At 34.0% G+C, this 22109-nt stretch overlaps 1 protein-coding gene and 1 long non-coding RNA gene across 4 annotated transcripts in view; both read left to right on the top strand.

Moving 5' to 3' along the window:
- Positions 1-708: 708 nt before the first annotated feature.
- The window catches only part of LOC115980215, a gene marked incomplete at its 5' end in the record, with an annotated part of 48397 nt that continues 26996 nt past the window's right edge, over positions 709-22109 (top strand). The window contains one exon of the mRNA XM_031102491.1: positions 709-785. Within this exon, the coding sequence (XP_030958351.1) occupies positions 709-785 (77 nt within the window). The remainder of the gene's footprint in view (positions 786-22109) is intronic.
- LOC115979919 lies at positions 14183-20405 on the top strand. 3 transcript variants are annotated; one of them, XR_004089242.1, is made up of 4 exons: positions 14183-14842; positions 16050-16157; positions 16871-16873; positions 20027-20405. It is a non-coding gene; the product is annotated as an uncharacterized LOC115979919 (long non-coding RNA). The 3 variants fall into 3 exon arrangements; XR_004089241.1 differs by having other exon boundaries at positions 16045-16157; XR_004089240.1 differs by having other exon boundaries at positions 16018-16157.

The following is a 22109-nucleotide window of genomic DNA, read 5'->3' as shown; positions in this document are numbered from 1 at the left end:
AGGCGTGGGTTTGAATGAGTATTTTGTTAATTAAATTAAAACCACACCTCCTTCCAATTTCCAAATCCCTCTTTTATTTATTTACTTTTACTTTTTACAATTCTAAAATTTATTCACCCATAATAAAAAACTAAATTGCTTTGCTGCTGTATATATATTCAACTCTAGTCTAAAACCCACCAATTCTCTCTCACTCTCACGCACTCTCTCTTTCTCTCTGTTTTTTTAATTTTAATTTCTCGCTCTAAACAAATTTGATGTTGTCCGTGACTGTCACTGTTACTTTGCATGTGATAGAAAGAAGAAGATGGAGCAGCAGCAGCAGCAGCTTCTACATTTTTGCGATTCAAAGCATCCCTTGGTCTTCGATCAAGACTACGGAGGTGGAGCTCCTTGTCATGGGTGCCAAGAATCAGTTTATGGTCCTAGCTACTATTGCACAAAATGCAGATATGTAGGGAGATGGTTGCCATATAGACATCATAAATCATGTGCGGAATTGCCGCTTGGGTTGCACCATCCCTTGCACCCAATCCATCCTCTTATTCTCTCTCCCGAACAGATACATTATGGCAAAGACATTCAATTTAGCAATTGCAAACTCTGCAACAAATCTCGCAACCAATACACTTATCGGTGTTTCCGCTGCGACTTCAACCTTCACATCACATGCGCTTCTTTACTGCCCACTTTGGAAGCTGAAGCTGAATTGCACGACCACCCATTGATCCCCATTTGGAAGTGGATCACCTTCACTTGCGACCTTTGTGGCAAAGAAGACAAAGGTATGCCCTTTCTGTGTACTACATGTTTTTTCTGGATTCATAAAACATGTGCTTATCAGTTCCCACGCATAGTCAAAGTTGTGCGTCACAGGCACCTCCTCCACCTCACCCATTCTTCTCTTGAATTCCATCAATCCGACTCCCGATTTTGTCAAATCTGTGTTCAAAAAGTGGACACACGCTATGGGCTTTACTATTGCTCTAGATGCAATTTCGTTGCCCACCTCAATTGTGCTCTCGACAGCAGAAACAGGGAGGACATAAATTTGAAGGAATTTAAAGATGAGGATGAAGTTCCAGAGCTGAATGAATCGGCTGACTCAGCAACTTACGAAGTCAAAAAATCCAGTATGAAGGAGGACGGAACTCAAATAGACGAAGAAATTAAACATATCAGTCACGAGCATGACTTAAAGCTCACGAATGAGATTCCAAATAACCAAATATGTGATGGGTGCGTAAGAGCCATTCTCCCTCCGTATTATAGTTGTGTAAAGTGCAGATTCTTTCTTCATGAATCTTGCGCTAAATTACCCCCAAAAAAACGACATCCACTTCATCAACACCCACTCAATCTCCTCCCAATGGAACCAAGTAAGCTTTTTGTGTGTAATGCCTGTTCTCAGTATTGCAATGGCTTCACCTATAAGTGTGAGGAATGCAGTTTTTATCTAGATGTTCAGTGTAGTTTGATCTCAGACATCCTTACCCACGAAGGTCATGAGCATCCACTTATCCTCTCCTACATCACACACAAACAGAAATGCAGTTGCTGTAGTAATGAAAGCGACCAAGTATTCCGTTGTAGTACTTGTGAATTTGCACTTGACTATAAATGCGCTACACTACCGCACACAACAAGCTACAACCAACATGAACATTCCTTCACTCTATGTTATAGACTTGAAGATGACTCTGGTGAATATTATTGTGATATTTGTGAAAAAGAACGAGACTCAAAACATTGGTTCTACTACTGTGAAGATTGTAGTTATCCTGCTCATCCTAAATGTATTCTTGGAGAAAACCCAAATTACAAGTTTAAAGGTGTTTAACATTTGATTGCCACCCACACCCTGTTACTCTCATTGAGAAAACTAAGAATCACCCTCCATGTCACAAATGTAATGATCCTAACGAATATTTTATCTATCAACGTGTCCAATGTAATTTTAACATGCACGAATTTTGTGCATTGAAAGGGTAAATATAGTTTTAAATTTTATTTAATTCTAGACTTAGTCCACAGAATTTCTGATATGTGAAATTCATCAAATGACATTGCAGTAATTCTTTTTAACTCTCTCTGTTCTAAACATGGTTCATATAGGACACAAATACATTGTATTGACTTGTGCTTGTCTGTATCTTGTTGAGCCCTACCTTGTTCTCATCTCTTAGGAACAAGAAACCTGTATATACTAGGATTTTTAAAATTTTAATATCTCTTGGCCCATTGTTTAGCAAGGGAAGTTGGAGTTTAGTGTGGAACATGATAATCCAATACTAGAACTAAAAGGCAAACTGCATTTAGTTCTTATAAGTTTTGTATGACTGCTTTTTCTTCTCTTTGTTTCTATGCAATTCAGACTGCATTCATTTTTCTTGAGTCTATGCCCTCAGCCTTGTTTTTATATATTAGGTGGGTGCCCATTATTTTGGAGAGGAAAATGGTGCGTATATATATATATATATGCAAAACTTGAATGCTTAGATTCAACAGCATTTCAGGTTATTACATAATTACATGTTTATCAACATATTTTATATCATTATTTTAGTTATGATTATTTTTACTGCTGCTGTTATTTCCACGAAAAGCTTGATTATGCATGATTAACAAGTGCCCTTCCTCTTATCATAGATGGTGAGGTTCTTTTCTTATCTTTTATCAACATAAATTTTATACATCATCTCTATAAGAATACTGATCTAGTATCTTAACTTAAGGTACACTATTTACTTTGTGATGTTGATGTTAAGAACATGGTGATTTGGGAGCTTTAATTGTTAATGAATTGGCTGGTTGGGTTATCTAGTATAATTGAATGTACTAGATAATGGAAGTTGTATATTTCAATCGGTCAGGGCTAACGGTAATTTAATTGATAGTGTCTTGGCAACCTAGGTGGGGGGAACAAAGTTGTTCTTGATCCTTTTTTTAGGCTGCAAACCTAGGCAATAATAGATATTGCTGATTCTGGGCAAGAGCTGCACATTCTTGTTTTTTACAACTTTTAAGAGTTAGCTGGAATGCTATTCATTAACATGAAATATGATTTTCATGCCAAATTTTTAAGAAATTGTAAGATTTTCCTTTCGTTGCAGATCACAACATTTCCTAGCAATTTCTCTTGTATCAATAGTAATATTTTTTTGGCTCAAACTATCTCCTGCACTATGCACAAATGATTTCCAAGCCTCTTCTTCATTCAGATTGTTTGCCTTGACATCTTGATTTGTCATCATTTGCCTATACATTTTCAAAGATTTTGTAGTTAGTAGGATCTTACAATTGGCTTGGTCATTGTCTAGTGAAATTCCCACAAATGTTAAAATCAATCATAGAATTTCACAATAGCAGTGAATAAACCAAATGGCATGGTCCTCAAATGTCAAAAAAGGGCTTTTGTAAATAAAAATGACAGCCCAAAAAGAAAGACTTAGCATGAGATCGTAAATTGTAGAAAGCACTTAAGAATAGAGGCTCTACTTAAGTTTGTAAATAGTAACAAAGAAGGCCAGAAAATGGAGAATCATTTTGGAAATGAAGGTGGTGAACTTGATTAGAGGTATGTTTCTTTTCTACTTTAAATGGTTTGTTGGGCATCCAAAATGAAGTTGCTGAGCTTACAAGTATTGACTGGCTTGGTACTTGGTAAACATGTCAAATTGAATGAAGTGAGTATAGAATTACATTGTTAGTAAGAACTTTCCAAAGTGATACTATGGTTGTTTGACAAATGATATTTGGAATTTTATGCTATTGGCTAATGTTAGCAAAAGAATGCTATTTGCACACTTTGTTATATGCCTGTTTTTCACATTTCCTTGAATGTCTAAACTGCAATAATTTTTTCCTGTGCTGCTCAAAGGGTGTAATTTAGGTGAGTTGAAGAGCATCTCATGTTTGCTCATTATATATGATATCAGTAGCTCATTTTTTCCTGTGTTACTCAAAGTCTCTATTACATTGACCATTTATTTTAAGGCATGATATCCAATATGGTCTTAGATTTTTATTTTTGAAGCATGGGTGAGCTATTGCCTATTGGACACATGGTGTTTGTGAAAATTTCCTTGTTTGGGCTCATTGGTGGTGCATGTCAACAATTTTTTTTTTTTTTTTTTTTTTTTTTTTTTTTTTTTTTTTCAGTTCATTGATACATAAAATGTTGTTATATAGACATGTCAAAGGATTCACAAATAAAAGATCAGTTTGAAGTAAGTGTTGTGTTGAATTAGGCTGAGATCATTGATATTGCCTTTTCAACTTAGTGTTACATAGAAGATAGTGGCATGGTGAATGCTAAATTGCATTGAGATTAACACCGTGAGATGTCTATATTTGAGATTATTCTTGAATTCTCTCAGGATTACACTGAAATGGGGTCTCACAAAGTTAGTGAGCATTTTCATGGGGGATTGTACTCTTTTGTTTTATGTATAGTGGTTTTGATATGCTAGAATTTAGACTGTCACATGCTAAAAGAAGTTTTTATTTGCCAACGATAACTATAGAGTCTCATCTTGGTGTACTAGTCTCATCTGGCAACACAGGATTTTTCCTGGCCTGTTCTAAACAGGTTAGCAGTCCTTTTTTCCTATCAAAATTAAATATTGATGAATTATTCATATAAATACTTTCTTAACAATTGACTGTCTTTTACCAGTCAAGTGTCTTTAATGTTTGTTGTGAGTGAGAAGATTAAACCAAGTTGAAAGCTTTTTTGAGCTTAAATGTGTAAGCTCCCCTGGTTTTTCAAACTTGATACAGTGGAGTATATGCAATTTATAAAAGTGCATCACACCCCCACGATGGTTGGTTCCTATAATTTATTCACAAAAAAACAAAATATGAAACTATTGAATGGTTGGGACAACTTTCTTTGATGTTTTATTTTTTAATGAGATTTTTTTTTCATTGATTGAGCAATTTGCTTTAATTCAATATAAGATTGACACTAATGGAGATAGGTGGTTTAGTATCTCTCTATAAGTGGATGAGATTGTAGAACTTATATTATCATGGCGTTGGATCCTTTGTAGTCATGCATTTCACCTAGATCTAAAATGCCGGTATATGGCAAACAGAAACAGAACCTAATGACAACCACTTCAAACAAAATATTACACAATCTCTGTAAGGAGGCCAGTACAGTACCTATGAATATCGTATGCCTGAATTTGTATATAAAAGAATAAGTCCTATCAATTTGTTTATATATGTATTTACAAGTTTGTGTGAGCAACACGAAATATACAACAAGTTAACTTTGGACAAAGGACGACTTTGGTTTGACATCTCTGGACATGATGAGTTTACAGTGGTAAAGAAAAAAGTCTTGATAGAGAAAATTCCATTCGTGGGTCAATCCTTGGTGGGAAGTGTAACAGATGTGTCATTTTTCCCACAATTGTCAGCTTCGTTGCTAAAGCTCTAGAAATTAGAAACCAGGACTGGTAGACTGCTCAGTGGTTAAGATAGTAGGTGTCATATAAGTTATTTCTGATACTTCTCTGAGTTCGTATATTACTGATTGTTTTTAGTTTAAGTATCTAGAGATGTGAATTTTGCATATTAGTTTTCTTGGACATGGTTTTATGGTATAATCAGGTTTGTAAGATGGGAAATGGTCGGTTTTGTTGCATATCTTTACTTCTCTTAACCAAACATTTAAGTATTGTTTTTTTAAAGGAAAAGTTTTCAGAGTAACATTTAAGGTTGGTTGACATCATATATTTTTCTCTGCATAACATGACCATATCAAATTTAGTCCACCCAATCTAACATCATAGGCACATTGGGAATGTGAATAATTGTAACTGTATACATATAAAATGACAGTAATGAAATGCAATCCTTGGGCTTTATTTTTTTTGGAATTGCTGACTGCAGTTTATTTGTTTTTAAACAAGTATGCAACTCAATGAGAAATTTCTTTACCTATCCAATTTCTATTGAATCAAGATAACCATTTGTTTTTTTTATTTTTGCTAACAAAGGATATTTCTGAGCTTCTAGTTGCTTGATTGATATATATATATATATATATTTTTTTTTTGGCTCAAGTAAAAATGAGTTTTTGGTAGGCTCTAATTTGCATAAACATATTAGCTATTGATCTTAGAATGTGATTTCTTCTTTTGTCAATTTGATATGCATCTCTATGGCTAAGAAAGAAAGATATGAGGGCTAAAGAAGAATAAATAGGAACTGAAAGGTTCAATTGGTGTTATAAAGGTTTCAGTTTTATAGTGAATGCATTTTCCCTTCTTACTCGTTGGTGCAAAGATAGACTTAAACTAAGCTTTGATTCTGTTGTTTCATTGAACTTGATTTGAATCATAAGTTCTTTTAAAATTTAAGAGTAGTGGAGATGGTGGTCAAAATGGAGATTTAATTGTTATGTCATTTTAGGTTTCCAGACATTATGTTGTATTATTGTATATTAGGACCATCAAAATTAAAATCAACGAACGTGAGAATACCAATTTGGTCATGTTCTTATTTTTCTATGTTGTTGTTCTCTCTACCATGTTTTGCTTCTCTTTGCTGGAATGTTATATATGTTTCTAGTATCAATAATCTTATCATAAGGTTTAACTTGTCCAGTAGTCTTGTTTCTAGAGATTGTTCTTGTATACTATTTTGGCCCTTCCATGATACATTCACATATACTATGCTTGAAAGTATCTGTAAATGTACCGCAGGAAAGTACAAAGACTGCTACTTAGTTTGGGAAAGTGTCATCATTGGAGCGTCTGCTTGCCCTTGTAATTCCTCACATTGTTCAGAAGCCAGACACTTGTCAAATATTGATCCACAATGGAGTTTTTCATCCCAGATTCTTACAATTCCTTTCTTATGGCAGTTTTTCCCATACTTAAAAGAGGTAGCAATTTTCTAAATCACCCTCTTGTTGGGACTTAATAGGTATAGTTTTTAACTTCTTTTGATACTTAGTTGAAGCACAAATTGCTCAAGAGCCTCTGGGTTAATTTTAGAGAACTCCACTCTAATTGATTCCGCTTAATGTAACAAATAGAAGATTTTCCTGGTTTATTTCTTTCTTATGCTGCAATATTGCTGGATGCTATTCTACTTTCTTTTTTTTGGAATTATTTTGTATGTTTAAGTATTGTCAAGGCTTCTTGTCTGTTCTGGTTCAAGTGATCTTTTTCCATTTAGGTTTTTTCAAAAAGGGTGCTAGGCCTACATTACATTCATCAGATGGCATTTTGTGTGCTAAATTGTGATAATGTACTTCCTAATGATATTTCCACTGAATATCCTGGTTATGCCTGCCTTCTTGGGAAGTTTTTAGAGACTGCAGGATTTTCTTTATCTCATCCTAACTGCTTATTTGAAACAGTGAGGAACTGTTTCAAATTATGATTAGATCGCAATCTGTCGATCAATTTCTTTGGTACTTCATTAAGAATGAAAGTGGTTGAGAATTTTGTGAGCATGCTTTCATTTTATATTTACTTAAATTATTGCCCTTTAAAAGATTGGATTCAATCCAGAAAGACTTATTAGGTTTTGAAATGAGTAAGGCTGTTCTTTGATATGATCAATCTGTGCAGTGAATCTGTTAGGTTTTGAAGCTAATTTGATATATTTTTTTTAACATGATCAGACTGCGGACCTTGATGCTGTTACAGCGTTTTTGTTAGAGGCACTTCCATAATTATCTAGTAGAGAGAGTAAAGAAAGTATGGCTCTTTCTTATTATATGCTTGAGTCTCTCTTCACCTCTCCATTGACCATCTCTTGAACCAATGACTGGATACTTGCTACAAGTTTTCAATCCAGAAAGCTATTAAGTAATCTTGTTATTTTCTTTTTATTTTCACCTTTTCTAATTGTTATGTGCTTTGTATTGGATTTCTTTTTGTCAAAAATATTTTCTCAGTTTTAGTGAGAAATTAACATTTGGTTATACAATTTTAGTAAGTGTAATTGTGTTTCCTTCTATGTATTTCTTTTAAAATACTTGTTTGAAATATATATGTTTGCTTCAGATTCCATGCTGGTTGATGATGATAAAATCACAGGTGATGAAAAAACAGAAATAATTTTGAATAAGGATTTGGAACAACAGATATGTAATGCTAGCCCAAGTAATGTTAACATTCCCAGCAATCAAACTACTACAAGCCACCACATTCCACTTTGAAATAAAATCAAATGCTTTCAATCCTCTAGACGTATACATAGGAGTAATCCTATAGAAGCATACATATGCAATTAAAATCAAATGTTGACAATGCAATTATGTACAACTTTTTCATAATTTGTGTAAGTAACTTCTGAACATGCTTTAAGCACAAAAGGAATGTAAAAAGGTCTGGCAAGTACCCCTTTGCTATATTTCTCTGTACATATACAAAGCCTCATCTAAATTGTTACCATTTGTCCGTTAGAGTAACCTTTAGTGATAGAGTTCCAAATGTTAAATGTATACACTGGGAAACTTCAATTTGGTTGAAAACTGACTGGCATAATTGTGATCTTCAGTGTTAAAAATTTGCACAAAAATCAAATAGCCTGTTCAAAGGATTACATTTTTTATAACTGATGTAGTGATCATCAGCTCATGTAATTGTTTCCTTTGAGTCATAATTCTACATTACTCTAACAAAGAAAAGATCAAGTCGTACTGTTTCTTAATAGGCTTCAAGTAAAGAGATGTTACATGACAAGAAAGTCTGGAAGGTATTTGGGGTATTTTTCCTATGTAAATTTCTTGATTAACCAAGTTAAAAACAGCTAGGTAGCCCTTATAGCCACTTGCTATTTAGAGAAGTTTAATAATAATAACTGCAATCTGCCAGCAAAGGATAAGTATTAAAATGTCCAACCATTTTTTCTTCTTGAAATTTTCTCAATTAGAGAGGCCTGCAATCATGATATATAACTCATCTTTCCAGCGAATAGTAATTAACTGGACAAGAGCCTGACCGGGTTCTATTTTATTTTCGAAGGGCCTTCTCCTAGAGTTGATATTTTTATAGAATCAGAAGTGATCACCTGTTCCAGTCCAAGTGAGTGTTAGGTAATTATACTTTTTGACCTTTTTCGTTCAGTTTATTTCCAGTCAAAGGACTTTGGTGAAAGCTGAGATACATAGAATTATAGAAGTATCTATTGATATAAAGAGTATATATGAAGGGTTATTACTTAAACGAGGTTTGCAAGTTATTCCTATTTAGTTTCAATTATTATGCAATCTGCCTAAGCATTTTCAACCCAAAATCTTTTTTTTTTTTTAAGAAGTTATTACTAATTAATTTTTTGATGTGGCTTTCTATTTGAATCTCAAAGAGCGTAAGCTGGAGATGCTTTGCTGCTGGAGATGAGAATATCATCCTAAACCCCAAATTTGAGGATGGCCTGAACAATTGTTCTGGAAGAGGCTGCAAGATTGTTTTTAATGATTCTATGGGAGATGGGAAAATAGTATTCAGCAGGAGATTACAGGAAAAGTGCAGCGAAAGCTTGCTTATGATGTTACTGCTGTTGTTCGGATATTTGGTAACAATGTCAGTAATTTTGATGTGCAAGTGACCATGTAGGTGCAAACACCAAACCTTCTTGAACAGTATAAAGATGTTGCCAAGTTAGTTCTTTTTTTTCTATTTTTTGTTTCCATGTTGTGAAAACTGGCATGAATCCACATGAAATCTGTGAAAAATGCTTCATTTGGAATGGCATTGATTAAATAGTAATTAACTTGACAATGAAAGAATACTGAATTCGTTGACAATGAAAGATGCCTTTAAATATATTTTTCTTAAAGAAAAGTTGCTTTAATATTTTCCTTGGATATATTTAAGAACAGATCTTTAGATTTGTCTTAACTTCCCAACAAATTGGATGGGAAGAAGTGCCAGAGTTGGCCATTTGTCTGATAAGTTTATAAGGATATGAGGCACAATTATGGTTGGACATATTGTTGACCAATGGCTTAATTGTAGATTCAAATAAATGGGCTTTTGCTGTTGCTATAATCGAATAAAGCTTTGGTCACTAGATGTAAGAATTAAGCTATAATGCTTCTGTCTTGATCCTCTATTTCGTCTTGCTCTTGCAATTCTTGCAACCTATTGTGGTTGAAAAACGAGGCATGACAACAGCCAAAGATGTAAGAATTAAGCGATAATCCTTCCACATTGATCCTACTATCACTTTTTGTTGGTTACTCTCCCCACATCCCCCCTCTTTATCTGGATCCCCAAGACAAAATGATCTTACTACTATTAACTTATTATTATTTTTTGCTTCCACAAGCAAGATACAGTATTTGTTCAATTTCTATGGCGTATTATATTTAGTAGGTTTTGTGATAGGCTGATATCCTTTGTTTTTTTCATTAGCCATCTATCCAGGTTCTAACTTCTAAGTCCTCTATTAAATATAAGTGCAATGCAGGATCTCTGATGGAACAAGAGACACTGCATAAGAACTTTGCATTGGAAAGTGAACAGTTGCTGAAGGCGTGCAATTGAGACAGTAGTGAGTTCCTACCTGTATATACCCTTATGTATTTTGAGTATGTGAATTCTTTTTAGATTTGGTCCCTTACCTTATCTTTTTCCTCTTTTCTTATTTTAGTTTGCAGTGGGTTTTGTCCTCTATCGTTAGAGTTTCTCACCTCAATTTTGTTACACAGTACATTTCTGTTTGTTCAGAGACGCGTACAACAGAAAGGGGTTGCAGTTGATTATCATTTCTGATGTTTGTGGAGAATGTTGGCAACTTTATAATAGTAATTATGTATAACTAACATGGCAGAGATTGAGGTTGTGGAGAACGAAGTATTCATGCTTACCAAATACAACTTTAGTGATTATACTTTTGTTAGGAATAGAATTATAAACATTTACTCCAAGTGCAGGGATTTGGAGGATTCGATCAAAGTCTTCAATTGGATGTCTCAAAGGAACTCAGTCTCATGGAACTCCTTAATTGCATCTTTTGTCCTTTGTGGGCTGGCTCCAAGGCACTACAAATGTATGAAGAGATGAGGTTGGAACGCATACAGCCAACGGATGTTACATTGCTGTCCTTGCTCCATGCTTGCTGCCATGTTGGCTTAGTTGAAAGGGGCATGGAGTTGTTGGAATCCATGGCTAAAGATCATGGGTTGAGTCCAAGATCGGAACACTATGCTTGTGTTGTTGACTTGTTGGGTTGGGCAGGACTTCTTACTAAAGCAAAACATTTTATTGAAGGATTACTTGAGAATTGGCAAGCCTTGCTTGGTTCTTGTAGCATTCATGGTGATTCAGAGATGGGAATATATGCTGCAGATCAGTTTCTTTTCAGCAGCACCTAAAAACCTAGCACCCTATATTTTATTGTTCACTATCTATTTTCTTCTAAAGGGAGATGGAAAGAGAGAGCAATGACTATTAAGAGAATGAGGGAAATGAGGTGGCAAAATAAACAGATATGAGTTGGATTGAGATTGAAAAGAAAATCCAAAGCTTTGTTGTTGTGGACAGAATGCATGCACAATATGGAAACATATATGGGGTTTTGGCTGAGTTGTTTAGACACATGACAGATGAAAGATAAATTCTACCTAAGAGACTCATTTTCTATAACTTGGATCAAGATGGGAAGGGACAGCCATTGATTTGATTTACTAACCACTCAAATATTTATAATGTTCTGTGTTTGGTCGGATAATCTCTCAATGTAATTGGATGTTTGGATTATTAGCTTGTTCCTGATTTAAAAGCTGGTTGAACTTCTAAGTGGTTTTGCCTACTTTGCAAACTTGGTAAATAAAGGCCAAATAGGGAGGGAAAGAAGCTAGCAGATGGTGTGTACTGCATTATCTTTTAAGACCTAGAGTTGATTAACAAAATTTTCCCCTTTTTGTACTAGTTCTCTTTGTCTGCTAGTCAAACTAAAAGGATATGTTGATTTTCTATGAGCATCAGTTGGTTATATACCCACAACTCCACAACTGCGCATATGATTAGCTTATTATGATCCTTGTTTCTTGACTTATCTCGTCTAAAATAAATGAATTTTGGCTATGTAACCCTGGTTAGTTGATTAGGATCTTTAGAGCCCACCCCAATGTAGTTGTAAAAAGTTTTAGCTAAGTTAAATTGAATTGAGTTGCTCTTAAATATTTTTACTTGAAGACATGAAAGCGTGCCTTGTGCAACTAATTTAATCTCACTAGGCTTTTAGAATTCTAGAACTAGTCTTAGCCACCACATTCTACTTTGAATAAAGTCAATTGCTTTAAATCTTGAGGATAAATCGGAGGAAACCAACTTATCAAAAAAAAAAAAAAGATTAAACCAGTAGAAGCATATACATCCACTTAAAAGTTAAAACCCAATTTTCATGATGGGATTACGAACATCCATAATTTGTGCAAGTAACTTTTGGATATGCTTTTAAAAAATTTGAAGCAAAGAGGTACTTGAATAATTGAGGTCTTAGTGTAAAAAAATTGCACAAAAATCAATTAGCTTGTTCAAAGGATTACATTTTTTATAACTGATATAGTGATCATCAGCCCATGTAATTGTTTTAACTCAGTCATGGTTTTACATTTCTCTAACAAAGGATAGAGTTGTACAGTTTCTTCAAGGGCTCAAGTAAGGAGAAATAACATGACAAGACTAGAAATTTGGAAGGTATTTGGAGTATATTACATAACAAGAGTGGATTTAACCAATAAGTATAAAACAACTTTATGCTTTGCTAGTCCTAAAGAAAGCTTCAAAGGATATGTGTGTGTGTGTGTGTGTGTGGAGAAAAGGACCTTGAACAGCTTTATTCTTTGCTTGGGATTAGAATTATGCAAACCCCCCTTATAAAAGAGCAAGATTGAATAAGCGATTTTGTAGGAAACATTATGCATTCTATCTCAAACAAAATACTAATATACAAATCATACTCAAAATTAGCACTCACTACTATCTTTATGTCAATATTTCTTTAAAGATTGACATTGCTATTGCACATTAAGGGGAAAAAAGTTTAAGACTTTAGGCAATGAATAATCTACGCAATTCATCAAATTAATGTTGCACTTAGGATGTAAATAAACGTGGAGAAATTGGGAAAAAATTTAGGATTTAAAACTAGCCGAGCCTAATTGAAACTCAGCTCAACAAAAAATGTAAAATGTTCAAATTTGGATTAAGCTTGAACCAGGCTTACAAACTATGTTTGAGCTTGAGCTTGTAAGAAAGTCCTAAAACTTGGGCTCAACTTGATTCGTTAATCAAGCCAAGCTTAAGCTCAAATTCAAGCACAGTACAATACAAGTATAACCAAGCCCATTTAATTTGGAGATGTGATCCCAACTCACAATTAATGAAAGACATAGTAGGATATGAGTTTGTTTTTCAAGCTTAAGCCCATAAACCAATCCAAGCTCGTTTTGTTTTAGGCTTATATAAGGTCTATTTGGTTAGGTGTTTTTGGAGCTTAAAAAAGTGTTTTTAAAACTCAAAACTTAATTTTGCAACCACAACTCCTAATTTTTTTTACAAATGTTCATTTTAAATTCAAAACAACTTTTTTTAACGGTTTATACAAACACACCTATAGAGTTGCAATGCTCCCACATTAAAATTGAGTAATGTCATCTTTTCAATTATTGGTAATAAGTACTTTACCTCTTTTTGTTAGAATTTCTATCCAATTTAATGAAAAATTCAAATTCTATTACATACGTTTTTTTTTTTAAACTTTGATATTTTTATTTATAAAAATAATAATAATTAAAAAAAAAAAAAAACTAGAGAAGTGGTCTGGTCGGGGATACTTGTTAATAAACACTAGGGACACTTTAAAAGTTTAAAATCTTGTAAGAATACTTCAAAATTTAAAGGACACTCAGCATAGAATAGAACTCTCTTCAATCTCCACCATCCACCATACGAACGGCTACATGCAACTTCTGGAACTAGAAGTAACAAAACGACACATCGTCTGAACCTAAACTCATTACAACAGTTAAAGCGGCAAATTTGAAATATAGTTCTTTTTTTCTTTTTTCTTTTTTAAACACATCGCTCACGGGGCTGGCCCGGTCCTACCACCTATTTTTCAAATTACCAAAAATACCCTTGTCTCATTCCCTTCACCCTCACAACACTCTCAAAGATTGAACAAAAAAGAATTACACACTGTGACTCTCTCTCTCTCTCTCACACACACATTTCTGAGCGAGTCATGACTCGGTCGCCTTAAATGGCGAGTACATGGAAGACTCGGCTCAACTCGGGCTGACTCGCGGCGATGTCCACGGAGGTTTGTCTGAGTGGAACCCACCACATCCCCTCTGGTTAAGCGCCGTCGTTCCTGGAACGTAAATTTATCTCTCACTCTCTTCAATCTTTATTTATTAATTTAACATTTTACAATTGCTTGTGAATTTTAGTTAAACTTATTGGGTTGGGTTGGGTTGGGTAGGAAGAATGCATTTCAGCTTCACAAATCAAAATTTTCAACAATACATTTTGGTTTCAACAATACTTATTGGGTTTTGTTCCGTCGGGAGAATTGTTCTTTCCTTATTGTAATCAGATAATTCAGATAGGATGCTTTCTTAAATGATGCAGCCGGTGAGAATAATTGGTCCCCACATGGTTTCATCGATTTTATTATGATTACAAAGAGGGTATATATGCATGCTACAACACAGTTAGAAAATAGAAGTGCCTGGGTTGTTGAGTGTTCTTTGAATATCCAAGTAACAATGGGAGTTGCGGGAAACTTTTGTTTAGTAGAGCATCTTCAGAGTCAACACTTGTCAATCCCTGCTGGATTGCAATATACATTTCCTGAGGTCAGTGATAGCATTCATTATTATGTGAATTTGTGAAGAATTGTCTTCTTTCAGCTTGCCTCTTTCTTAAGCCAACATTCAAAATTAGACAGGCTTGGAGTTGACGTTTAGGAACTAGGCTATGTGAGCTATCTACATCCTTCTTCCCAATTGAGGTGAAGAAGACTTGTCGACTTACATCTTATGCAAACTGCAATACTTATCATGGAAGTCTATTTATTAATAGAGATTAAAATAAGGATGTGATGTAAAAGCCCACATTTACACCCTCCAATGCCAATACGTCACATAAGATATTTATGAATAAAAGATTAGGTCCAACCACGAAGAATAATTGTCCCTTTAAACACTAAGACACATGCAATATCTGTGGGATCAAATTTTGAGCTTTTCTTCTTCCCACGTAGTTGTCTTCGTTACGTCAACTCACATAGCATCACCTCTTTGGAGTTGTGGTATTTACAGGTTATAGCTAGGTCATGCTTTTCGATTTTGGGTCCAAACTTTAGTGTCTAAGGGTATGTTAGGTTAGATCTCTTTTGATCCTTAGATTGTATCTCATCCTATCTTGGAAAACATTAGGCTTTGGCATTTAATAATAGTGAGACTTTTGTGTCTGTGCCATTCGATCTCATTCACTCTAATGTATGCAAAGAATCTCCTATTTCTACTTTGTTAGTTTTTTTAGTTAAAATTTTTCAGAGATAATATTATAATGAGTTTACTAAAATGATTGAAGGTTCTCAAAATCCATCAAAATCTACTGATTTGAAAATGTCCTATAGTACAAACAACATGACTTCCTTATGGAATCATTTCTTATACATCTTATTGAAGAACTTTGCAGAAAAATGGTTGAGTAAAATGCAAACTTTGATATATTTTGTTTTCCAGACTCTTGTTCTTTTTGCGTATATTATTGCATCCTTCTCAAGCAAAACTGCACCTGCTGTTATCCATAGAGGAAAATAAATTTTTTGATTTAATAATATAGCCACGTTACAGGATGGTGTTAAGGATATTTTAGAAAAATAAAATAGAAGAATCTGAAGAAAGACACAAGTTGCCAGTTTGCCTTTTTATTTATAAAAAAGGTTTCCAGTTTGGTAGTTCCAATAGTATTATAACTACTATTAACATGAATTTGATCCAATGATATTAATTAAAAATTTCAGCTTTAAAACATCTGTGCATATGATCAGATTAGGTCATGGTGAGGACTACCAATTTCAGTTTGCAATAGGTCAGTGCCCAAAAAGTTGTATTCATTACATTACACCTTCGCAGAGATTTATCTTAGAGGAGCTACTAGACAGTTATATAGTCATATCTCTTACCTTTCGGAAATCACTGTTGACTGTTGTAGGTGCAAAAATTGATACAAATTAACTGTATAGAATCACTTCACTGTAGCCACACTTGTGAAAGAAATGGAGCTAGCATATTCTTGAGTCAGCTTGATTAGTGTATAACCCGCAGTCTCATACTCCATATAGATTACAGCCAAAAGCCCAGGATAAACATACACTGGTTTGTGCTATGAATAACCTTGATGTGATCACATATCACTGACATAAATAGTATCTTACAATTTTGGGATATATCTTATGGCTTCTAACTATGGCCTCTATTTACAGTTTCTTTGATATCTTAGTATCTTGAGCATGCCTTATAATTCATCAGCCAAGACAGAATTGCTTTATAATCTCTTATAGTTAAAACCATGTTTGAGAACAATCGGTATCAAAAGCTGAAGAAGCAACCTAAAACTTCAACCCAACATGTTGATTGGTTTTAACATTTGGATGGCTTCAAACTCATGTGGCCAATCACACCCAGATTATTGGAGAAAATGGAAGCTGATACTGCTTATATATGCCTCCAATCATCTATGTGAATACTGAATGTTGGTGATGTCAATTTAACTCATCGGGTTGATTGGATTTATGTCAATGGCATTGTGTATGTAGTTAGAAGTTTACATTTCATTTTTGTTATTGTTAGAAAATCTACCATAATTTTCGAAAGGAAGTTCAATAAATACTAAAAATTGTTGTGACATCAATTGATTATGCCCATATGCTCCATGAAACAGTTCTTTGCTTGCTAAACCTACCTTAATTACAAGCTTCTAGTTGTTCAGCTCCTAATCTGCTATAGGAAGGGTAGCACTAATTTGTTTCTGAGTGAAATTCTTGTGGTTCCACCACCACATTCAACACCATGGCATGCCATTCAGTGAATAAAAGCGGATGATCAAGATCATATGGTTCTCCACAATCCTCACTATCAATCTTCAGATGTGTTTACAGCATATGAGAGCCAAATAAACCTAGAAACTGTGATATGATGTCTAAAGCCATGATGCTGAGCCTTCTTGTAGATTAGTATCCGAGCAACTAAGACCATGCCAAACAATTGTGTATTGTGTCTGCATGTGCAGGTTTGCATGTGTGGTGGTTCAACATCTGCTCAGACCAATAATTAAAGACAAAATATTTGTCCCAAGCCACATTTGATACATCATTACTCAATGGAGAGTTGGGGGAAAATGAATATAAATATCATTACTCAATAAAGGATTATAGGCTTAGAGGGAAAAAATGAAGGGATGGGAGAGAGTTATAGAGAAAGAGGAACACTGATTGTGCTTTAATTTTGTGCAACTTGCAACATTTCCTGCTTTATCATTGAAGAACAGACACTATTTACACACACCCCCCCACCCCCCCCCCAAACAAAAAAAAAAAAAAAGAAGAGACATCGAACAACAAACACTTGATTGAGATTGCGTAATTTAAACAGGGGAAGAAGTCCTGTCAAATAGAGATTTTTTTTTTTTCTTCGGACTTTTTTTTGATTGTATTACAATATATAAGAACCACTACTATAAATAATATTTATAGTCTGCACCCTTGATTGTGAAATATTGAAATCCGAATCATGCATTATAATATAGAATTCAAGCTACAGAATTTCTCAATCCCATAGCTCAGATTGGTTAAACTTATTGGGTTTTGTAAGTTATGTGTTGGGTTGGGTAGGAAGAATGCATTTCGGCTTCACAAATCAAAATTTTCAACAATACATTTTGGTTTCTACCCTGCTCATCACAATTTTTGTTAAGTAAAAAAAAAAAATGTTTTTGTTAAGGTAGGAACCGAAATGTATTGATGGAATGTTTGAAATGTGAAGCCGTGCGTATTGATGTCGTTTTTTGTGCTTGGAAGATTAAATTATATTAAGAATTTGAATGAGATTCTGGTCTCAAATTTGTGTATTTGAGTAAGTGTTTTTTTATTGCCTGGTTCATTTTTACCATAAATGACATTAATTTTACAGGTTTGGATTCTAATGATGGTTGTAATTGCACAAGTTTGGTCTTGATATTTCATTGAAATTCATGAAATTTTCATGTAAATCTCACCAATAGAAACAAAAAAGTATATAATTGGTTACACATATTTAGGTTTATTATTTATGTTTGGTTACCTGCAATGTGAAATGTATGTCATAATATTTGAAATGTAAAGCCTTGCATATTGCAGTAAAATTAAAAAAATAGATGATATTAAGAAATTTTGAATGAGGTTCATTAGTTGTTCAATACATAGACTGTCAAGCATGAAGTTGATTGACCTGTGTAGTTTCTGCCGTTTGCTGAGTTGAGCATGGGATATAGCTGTTTTAGTTACCTCATAAACATTTACTTTGGAGTTAGCTGTTTTAGCTGTGTTTTGGTAACTTTGGTGGAGAACAAAGTCATTCCTGATCCTTTCTAAGGGCTACAAAGTGAGACAATTATAGATATTGCTGATTCTGGGGGAGAGTATTACACATTCTGGTTTTTTACAACTTTTCAGAGTAAGCTGTTGAAAAATTTATTAATATGAAATATGTGTGCTGGGTGTCTTGGTGACAAAAATGGACCAAAGCACTGGGTGAATTGCTGAAGGTAAGTTTGGAGATTAGATGTGCTTTACAAAGGCTTGGGAAATGCTGGATTGAAATAGTTGATGCAGTGTTGATGGTTCTTGTAGCATTCATGGTGATTCAGAGATGGGAAAATATGCTACAAAGAGCACCATAAAAGCCCAGCACCATATATTTTATTGTCCAATATCTATTTTCTTCTAATGGGAGATGGAAAGAGAGAGCAAGGACTATTAAGAGAATGAGGGAAATGGGGTGGCAAAAGAAACGGGTATGAGTTGGATTAAGATTGAAAAGAAAGTCCAAAGTTTTGTTGTTGTGGACAGAATGCATGCACAATATGGAAACGTATATGGGTTTTTGGCTGAGTTGTTTAGACACATGACAGATGAAGGGTGAGCTCTACATAAAAGGCTCATTCTCGATAACTTGGATCAAGATGGGAAGGGACAGCCATTGGTTTGATATACTAACCACTCAAATATTTCTAATATTCTGTGTTTGGTTGGATAATCTCTCAATGTAATTGGATGTTTGGATTATTAGCTTGTTCTTGATTTAAAAGCTGGTTGAACTTCTAATTGGTTTTGCCCACTTTGCAAACTTGGTAGATAAGGGCCAAATAGGGAGGGAAAGAAGTTAGCAGATGGTGTGTACCACATTATCTTTTAAGACCTAGAGTTGATTAACAAATTTTTGCCTTTTTGTACTAGTTCTCTTTGTCCGCTTGTCAAACTAAAAGGATATGTTGGTTTTCTATGAGCATCAATTGGTTATAGACCCACAAGTGCGCATATGATTAGCTTATTATGATTCTTGTTTCTTGACTTACCTCGTCTAAAATAAATGAATTTGGCTATATAACCCTTGTTAGTTGATTAGGATCTTTAGAGCTCACCCCAATGTAGTTGTAAAAAGGTTTAGCTAAGTTAAATTGAGTTGAGTTGCTCTTTTAATATTTTTACGTAAAGACATGAAAGCGTGCCTTGTGCAACTAATGTTACTCTTTCTCTTTATAATTTTATGACATTGTTTCTTCTCACCAATTAGCTGCTCAAGTAGTGCAATCAATATCAATGATTGTCTGTAACTTCAACTGTATCCTTAGCAATCATCAACTTGTTTCACTAAGATGGTTGAATTACATGGAAATTTTCCGTTCATCATCTTTTTCATCCTTCATTAACAATTCTCATCAAACCAAATTGTGAATTGCTTCTTGCTAACAAGTCCAATTGCTTGTAAACAGAGTATGGACAGGGGATTGGAGAGGAGGCTTGATCAATGGAAATGGGATGGCTTTTGCATTTCCTAAACATATTATGGATGTTCTGGTTGCCTCATTAAAGCAGGAGGTGTATTCAGAATTTAGGGGGCTCAAGTTGTTCTTTACAAAGGCTTGGGCAATGCTGCATTTAAATATATACTTGATGCAGCGTTAATGTGCACTGGAGAGAATCCACAAAAATGGCCATCTATGTCTTTGGTAAGGCTGAAGAATGCAGCTTTGTATGAGGTTATTGTTTGACTGAGGTGTTTTCCTCGTGTTGTTGTAACTTCTTTACCGTGCAGCTAATTTTTGCTGCTTTTGTAATCCATTTTTTACTTATTGAAATAAAATAACTGCCTTTCTTATAATTATTATAAAAAAAATAAAAAATAAAAATTCTTTAGGCCTTTGAAAAATTGAGATAACCCTTTTTTAGTTGGCATTTAATTAATATTCTAGGAGATCATGCTTGGATTGTGTTATCTAAATTCCCAACTAGCTATTATATTTTGTTTAGTGTGTAATGAATTGGCCACTGCCTTTATGAGCACAGAGATTCAGTCGTATCTCGTATGATTAATGTAATAGAATTTTTTTACCAAGGGGTGCAAAATGACTTGTGAGAAAATAGAGTGAAAGAACTTCCTAATTTTGTACAAAATAGACTTTCTAATTTCAGTTACAGCGCCAATTGACTTCAAATTAATTTTTTTTTTAATTTATTATTTCGAGAAGTCTTCCAATTGAAATCAAGTAGATTTATTTTCAGTGAATCCAGCTTAGAAAATTTCTCATTTTCTCGAGTAGACCTAGTGGGACATTTGTACAAAGGAATGATGAAACATAAATTGAAATAACATTACAAAATCAATTGTGATATATTTACTAAAATAATTGTTGGCTCCACGCCATAAACCTGTCATTGTGGTGAAGTGCAAACCAACATGAATACTACATACATGCACATAGAACCCCAAGGCATGTGATCTCCTCAGGAATTATTAAGCAATATGCATAGCTAAACCAATGATCATACTAGTTCATACCATTGCATCTTTTTTTGCATTTTCCTAAAAATCTTCCGAGCAATTATTGCATCTCTAATTTTGGCATAGATTTTTTTTACCATTTTTACTTTTTAACTTTAACTTTTTTTACACTTTTTAAAATTTTTTTTATTCAAGGGTTGAACTTGAAAATTGTTTTTTTTTTTCAACTATCAATCTCAACCTTTTGGTATTGCACTTGATCTCAATCCTAGATTTCTACTAGACAAATCCCAGTAACAATACCCACACCATACTAAAAAAATATATATATTACCTATACAAAAATTCCAACAATCAGCATAGCAAAGAACAAACATAGTGCTTCCTCAACCCTGCCATACCGATTATAAGCACCGATCATAGAATGAAATGCCACCAAATTTCTTTGGGGAAGTTTGATGAGCAGTTCCCTTGCATATCTGAAGAAGTCACATTTTGCATACATACCTATAATAGCAATTGCAATTATCATATTGAAATTTATATGTGAATCAGTAGAATCATATCCAAGCTGGTAGACAACCACGCATATTCCATAAGTATGGTAATCGTTAAACATCTCTTTAGCCTAGCTAGCCCAACTGTCATTTACTTTCTCAGCAATCAAACTAGTCCTAGCCACCACATTCCATTTTGAAATAAAGTCAATTGCTTTTCAATCTTGTAGCTTCCAATCTGAACATGACAGATAAATAGGAGGAAACCAACTTATAAAAAAAATAAAAATGAGTAAACCAGTAGAAGCATACACATCCAATTAAAACTCAATCTTCACTATGGGATTATGAACATCCATAATTTGTGTAAGTAACTTTTGAACTTGCTTTTAAAAAAATTTGTGGCAAAGAGGTACTTGCATAATTGAGGTCTTAGTGTAAAAAAAATTGCACAAAAATCAATTAGCCTGTTCAAAGAATTACATTTTTATAACTGATGTAGTGATCATCAACCCATGTATTTGTTTTAACTCAGTCATGGTTTTACATTTCTCTAACAAAGTAAGGATAGAGTTATA

The sequence above is a fragment of the Quercus lobata genome, chromosome 3 (genome assembly GCF_001633185.2).
Source record: "Quercus lobata isolate SW786 chromosome 3, ValleyOak3.0 Primary Assembly, whole genome shotgun sequence".
Taxonomy (NCBI): domain Eukaryota; kingdom Viridiplantae; phylum Streptophyta; class Magnoliopsida; order Fagales; family Fagaceae; genus Quercus; species Quercus lobata.
Note: the sequence above shows the minus strand (reverse complement) of the source record. Positions and strands in the feature narration are given on the sequence as shown.